Source organism: Bison bison, unplaced genomic scaffold (genome assembly GCF_000754665.1).
Source record: "Bison bison bison isolate TAMUID 2011002044 unplaced genomic scaffold, Bison_UMD1.0 scf7180017864181, whole genome shotgun sequence".
NCBI lineage: Eukaryota > Metazoa > Chordata > Mammalia > Artiodactyla > Bovidae > Bison > Bison bison.
Genome location: NW_011494753.1, coordinates 2955879 through 2962034, shown reverse-complemented (window position 1 = coordinate 2962034; position 6156 = coordinate 2955879). Strand labels below are relative to the sequence as shown.

The 6156-nt window shown below is 49.9% G+C and overlaps 1 protein-coding gene across 1 annotated transcript in view; it reads right to left on the bottom strand.

The window, feature by feature from the left end:
- Nucleotides 1-6156, bottom strand: part of APBA2 (amyloid beta (A4) precursor protein-binding, family A, member 2) — a 60823-nt gene that overhangs the window by 44493 nt on the left and 10174 nt on the right. Inside the window, exon 2 of the mRNA XM_010843254.1 lies at nucleotides 3842-4828. Within this exon, the coding sequence (XP_010841556.1) occupies nucleotides 3842-4801 (960 nt within the window). The 5' untranslated portion in view covers nucleotides 4802-4828. The remainder of the gene's footprint in view (nucleotides 1-3841; nucleotides 4829-6156) is intronic.

Below are 6156 nucleotides of genomic sequence, written 5' to 3'. Positions count from 1 at the left end.
CCCACCACGCCTTTGCTCTGTAGGAATGCAACTTTATCTAATGCTTTTTGGAGGCTGGCGCCTGACTTGAGAATAATCACCTTTAGAGAAAAAGGCCTCCGGGCCAGAAGATGATGCAAATCACCTAAACTTTTGCATATGATAAGTTTGCAGGAAGAAAGCCTGGCTTACTGCATGACTCTACCCCTTCCCCCATTATCCTCTATGCATAACTTAAGGTATAAAAACTACTTTGGAAAATAAAGTGCGGGCCTTGTTCACCGAAACTTGGTCTCACCATGTCGTTCTTTCTCTTACCTTCTGGCTGAATTATTCAGCCTCTTTTCTACACTGAATTTCCTCACTGAGCTATCCTTATTTCAGCCTCTTTTCTCCACTGAATTTTCCTACTGAGCTATCCTCATTCTATTACTCTTTATATCCTTAATTAACGTTTAATTAAGCAATTGTTTCCTGATCTTCGCCGACGCCATCCCCGCTTCGAATTCCCTGGATCAGCCGGGGCTGGTCCCCGGCACTCAGCAATGTGGTCTTTCTCCCTGAACAGAAGCTGTTGCTATATATTCTCCTCCGGAGCCCTGCACTTCCTGGGGGATGTCATGAGAATAATGGATCCTCTGGGATGTGTCTCGAATTCCTGGAACTTGTAGGGGATGCTGATGGTGTTCAGGGATGGAAGATGCGGGGGAGTCAGCACCCTGCCCCAGTCCTCCACTCAGTTCTCTGTTGCTTAAATCTGCCCTGGACACATTCCATGACACATCCATGCCATTAGAATCAAAGCAGTGCAATTCCAGCTCCACACATGGCAGGCACCCTCTTCCTTGGCACCTGTTCTTATAGATGCTGTCAAACCCATCCCCTCTGTCCCTTACACAGGAGCCTCTGCCCTGGCCATCCACCTGAGATGCTCAGGGCCTTCCCGACGTCCTGCCCCTTAGCCTCCTTGAGGTTCCCAGCCCCCTGATGGCCCAGCTCTGTCCCTCTCACATCACCATCCTCAAGCCAGGTCCTTCACTTCCACTTGTCCTCCTGGCCTCGTCACAATCCCCAACCCCGCTGCATGCTGAGGATACCCATGACCTCCAGGTTCAGCCCTTCCTGGTCAGCTAATTTCCCAAAGCCCCCCCTCTAAGTCCCAGGGCCACCCACTTATCACCCATGAGGGAGCCTGTCCCCAGGAAGCCTGCCTGGGACTCATGGGCCGAGCGGGGACTCCTCTAGGCTCCCAGTCACACCCAGATGGACAGAGAGTCTCTCCCTCTAGAATGAGGTTCTCCATGCAAGCTCAAGTCACTTTCATCTCTGCACCCCAAGGCCTAGCACATGGCAAGGGCAATTTTCTTGCACCACATGGGAGGCTTTGCAGATGCAGCCAGCCCAGGAGATCAGGAGTGGCCTCTGGGAGAGTAGGCTCTGAAGGAATGCCAGTTCAGAAGTTCAGAGCTGCCCGCCTCATGGGGGGGGCCTCCCCCATATCCGCTAATGCAACAAGAGTTTCTTTACAGCCCAAAGCCCCCAGTGCATACACAACTGCCTTGAATGACAGGAACACTCCAAAAATGAAGTCAACTTATGCTTATCAATCTTTAAAAAAAAAATCAAAGGGCATCAAAGGGAAGTTCTAGAAACTTAACTGTGAGTCAACAGGACATTTTTTCCAAACACAAGCTCTCACTTTATATATTTCTCAAATGCATGAACTCTTCTGGGGAAAAAATATTATGAAGGCTTTAAAAATATGAAAGCATATATATGCAATGGAGTATTACTCAGCCATAAAAAGGAAAAATTGGAATAAAAAGTGGGGGAAAAAAATGGAACATTACTCAGCCATAAAAAGTCATAATAAGGAACTCCTTATTAGCCATAATAAGGATCTGAGCCACAGTCATCTCCTGGTCTTATTTTTGCTGACTGTATAGACCTTCTCTATCTTTGGCTGCAAAGGTCCATCTAGTCAAGGCTATGGTTTTTCCAGTGGTCATGTATGGATGTGAGAGTTGGACTATAAAGAAAGCTGAGTGCCGAAGAATTGATGCTTTTGAACTGCGGTGTTCAAGAAGACTCTTGAGAGTCCCTTGGACTGCAAGGAGATCCAACCAGTCCATCCTAAAGGAGATCAGTCCTGGGTGTTCATTGGAAGGACTGATGTTGAAGCTGAAACTCCAATCTTTTGGCTACCTGCTGCAAAGAGCTGACTCATTGGAAAAGACCCTGATGCTGGGAAAGATTGAGGGCAGGAGGAGAAGGGGACAACAGAGGATGAGATGGTTGGATGGCATCACCGACTCAATGGACATGGGTTTGGGAGGACTCCGGGAGTTGGTGATGGACAGGGAGGCCTGGTGTGTTGCGGTTCATGGGGTCTCAAAGAGTTGGACACAACTGAGCAACTGAACTGAACTGAACTGAACTGAACTGAAAAAGGAATGAAATTTGATCATTTGTAGACAGAGATGTGGATGAACCGAGAGAGAGGCATACAGAGTGAAGTAAGTCAGAAAGAGAAAAACAAATACTGTATATTAACACATATATGTGGAATTGAGAAAAATGGTACAGATGAACCTATTTGCACGGCAGGAATAGAGATGCAGACATAGAGAACAGACTTGTGGACACAGGGTAAAGGAGACTGTGGAATGAATTGGGAGACTGGAATTGACACATATACACTACCATATGTAAAATGGATAGCTAGTGGGAAGCTGCTGTATAGCACAGGGAGCTCAGTTCAGTGCTTTGTGATGACCTAGAGGGGTGGGATGGGTGTAGGAGGAGGCTCAAGAGGGAGGGGATATATGTATATATCCCCTGATATAAGCTGATTCACTTTGCTGTACAGCTGAAACTAACACAACAATGTAAAGCAACTATCAGTTCAGTTCAGTTCAGTTGCTCAGTTGTGTCCTACTCTTTGAGACCCCATGAACCACAGCACACCAGGCCTCCCTGTCCATCACCAACTCCCGAAGTCCACCCAAACCCATGTCCATTGAGTCAGTGATGCCATCCAACCATCTCATCCTCTGTTGTCCCCTTCTCCTCCTGCCCTCAATCCTTCCCCAGCATTAGCACTATATCCCAATAAAAATATATGAAAGCAATTCATTTTCATTTGTCCACAGAATTAGCCAAATATAAGTTCCTTTACATGCATCTAATAATCACATCTTCTTTTTATATACACAAGGTTTTTTTGAAAGGCAGCTTTTCAAAAGTGTTTATTACAGTATACACTTTACTTTGCTATAATTAAAAGAAAATACAGTTACGCTTAAATCCACTGGCCTCATTAGCATGCATTTCTTCTCCACGTCTCTGTCAAACCTTCAAATGATTATTTGCAAAATGGTTATTTACAGCGAATTTCCAATTACACCAAGGCCCCCAGGCTTTCAGAGAAGTGTCACCAGATTCAACCACCCCTGTGAAATGCACTCAGGTTGGGGCCCCTTGCCGCTAGGCTGTCCCAACCACTGGCCACAGCTGTCTGCACTTGCCGACAGTACTAGATCCCTGTGACTGACCAAAACCACCCAGAGAGGGGCAACAGTCTCAGGGACCACTCCCACACAAGCAGATCAGAGCAAGCAGGGGAAGGACCCAAGCTCTGGTGGGAGGTCTGGGTGTCTGCTGGGAGCCCTGGTTGCCAATCAGCCTCAACAAGATTTCCTCAGCAATTACTACAGCATCTGATGGGTGAACAGGAGTGGCTGGAAAGTCCACACATAACTGAACACGTGGAGCGCTGGCTCGCATTCTGACCTGTGGGCTGCATGGACACCTTTGCTCTCACCCCCCCCCTCCGCTTCCCCAGGGCCAGCCAGAATCTTACCTCTTCTTGGGGCCACTTGGGCCTCTCCTCCGGGGTCCTGGTCTTGGTCTTGAAGCTCCTCTGAGGGTCGGCGGGGTGCTTGGCCTCAGGAGGGAGGTTCAGTGACTTAGGCCTGCCCTCGTGTCTGTTGGGGCCGCGGCTGGCCTCAGCCAGCGGGCAGGCCTCAGGGGAGTCCCCGGGCCCTGGCTCGGGCCCCCGTGGTGCGTGCTCGGGGCTGGCCTCACCACCACTGGTGATGCTGCTCATGCTCAGGCTCATCTTGATCTCGGCCACAATCTGGTCGATGTCCTCCTCCTGGTCCTCTGGGTCCCCGTCCCTGCGCCTTGGTCGGTAGGGCGACGTGCTGCCTGCATTCCCATTGGCCTCGGCAGGGTAGTAGTCCTGGTAGGCCTCCTCGCTGGGACAGTAGTGGACGTCCTCTTCCTGGTCCCGGGAGTCCAGGACTGAGGCCTCATCCTCCGGGACAGAGAGGTGGCCGTCCCGGTAGCCAGGGCTGCCCGGGTCGCTGTGGCCATGTGCGTGTGGGCCCGTGGGCTCCGTCCACTCCTCCACCGCCTCCTGGCACTCATCTGTCTCCAGGTGGCGCGTGTCGTGAGCCAGGTAGCCCTGCCCGTCACAGTCCGTGCCCTGCAGGTAGCTGTCGTCCTCGGGGCAGTAGCGGATGTAGTAGGTGATGCCCTCCTCCTCTTCAGGCAGCCCCTCATCGTAGTCCTCCTCCTCCGAGGTGTTGTTCACATAGTCGGAGCTGGAGTCCCCATCAGGGCTCTGGTCGGGGCCACCCTGCTCAGCAGGCACTGGGCTCTCGGGCCGCAGGGCCGCCAGCTCCAGGTCGGTGGGCACGTACTCCTCCAGGGCCAGCTCCGCGTCCTCACTCTCAGGCTCTGGGCCCGGCCTCGCCCTGTGGTCCAGCAGGCTGCTCGCCACACTCTGACGCTTCCGGTGGGCCATGGGGGGGCTCATACAGCCATCATCACCAGGTGGCAGCCACTGCAAGGAGGAAGGACGACAGGAGAGTCAGAACCTGGCCCAAGGAGCACGCCCAGGAGATGTGACTTGTGTCCATTCAGATGACAGGACACCCCACCTCAGCTGACTCCGGTGTCAGGACCATTGCATGCCCTGCCAAAGAGACAGGAGGGCACCAGGGCTGGAGGAGGAAAAGCGGACCCTGGCGGCCCCCCAAGACACCTGCTGCTTCCCCCCAACTCACCACTCACTCATGACTTCTCTGTTTTATATAATTGGAGTATAGTTGATTTACGATGTTGTGTTAGTTTCTCGTGTACAGAAAAGTGAATCAGTTATACATGTAAAACATATATATTTTTTTTCAGATCCTTTTCCATCATAGGTTATCACAAGGTATTGAATATAGTTCCCTGTGCTATACAGTAGGTCTTTGTTGATTATCTAGATTATATATAGTAGTGTGAATGTGTTAATTCCAAACTCCCAATTTATTCCTCTCCCAACCCTTTCCCCTTTGGTAACCATAGTTAATTTTCCATGTCTGTGAGTCTGTTTCTGTTTTGTAAATAAATTCATTTACATCATTTTTTGGAGAAAGAAATGGCAACCCACTCTAGTATTCTTGCCTGGAGAATCCCACAGACAGAGGAGCCTGGCAGGTTACAGTCCATGGAAGTCGCAAAGAGTCGGACAGGACTGAGTGACTAAGCACAGCACATTTGTAAGACAATTATGAAGCAATTAAAATATTTACAAAGAGTTTATTGCATAAAATATGCTGCTGTAATTTATTCACCACCCAATAAACAGAATAAACTGTGAAGAAATCCATTTAAATCCCAGCAGAGGTTTGATTTGAGTGATGAGACAGTGTTATTCACTTCCCTCCTTTATTCATTTTTGAGTATGATATTTCTGGGGCTTCTCAGGTGGTGCTAGTGGTAAATAACCCACCTGCCAATGAAGGAGACATGGGTTCAAATCCCTGAGTTGGAAAGATCCCCTGGAGGAGGGCATGGCAGCCCACTCCAGTATTCTTGCCTGGGAAATCCCATGGACAGAGAGCCTGGCATGCTATAGTCCACAGGGTCGAAAAGAGTCAGATACGATTAAGCAACTTTCACTTTCACTAAAGTGGCATTTACCTGTGTCATGGGACACAGGAACACTTAAAGACCTTGCAAGCCCCCCGCCCCAGAGTCTCAACAAACCCAATGGAGGCACCACCCAGGTGATCATTAACACCATCAATCATTCATTTACACCATCCTTCTCGCAATTTTCCCCTGGCTGTCTGCCAGCCCTGCCCCCAACCCAGAACATTCTGTGACTTTCTGCAGGTTGTC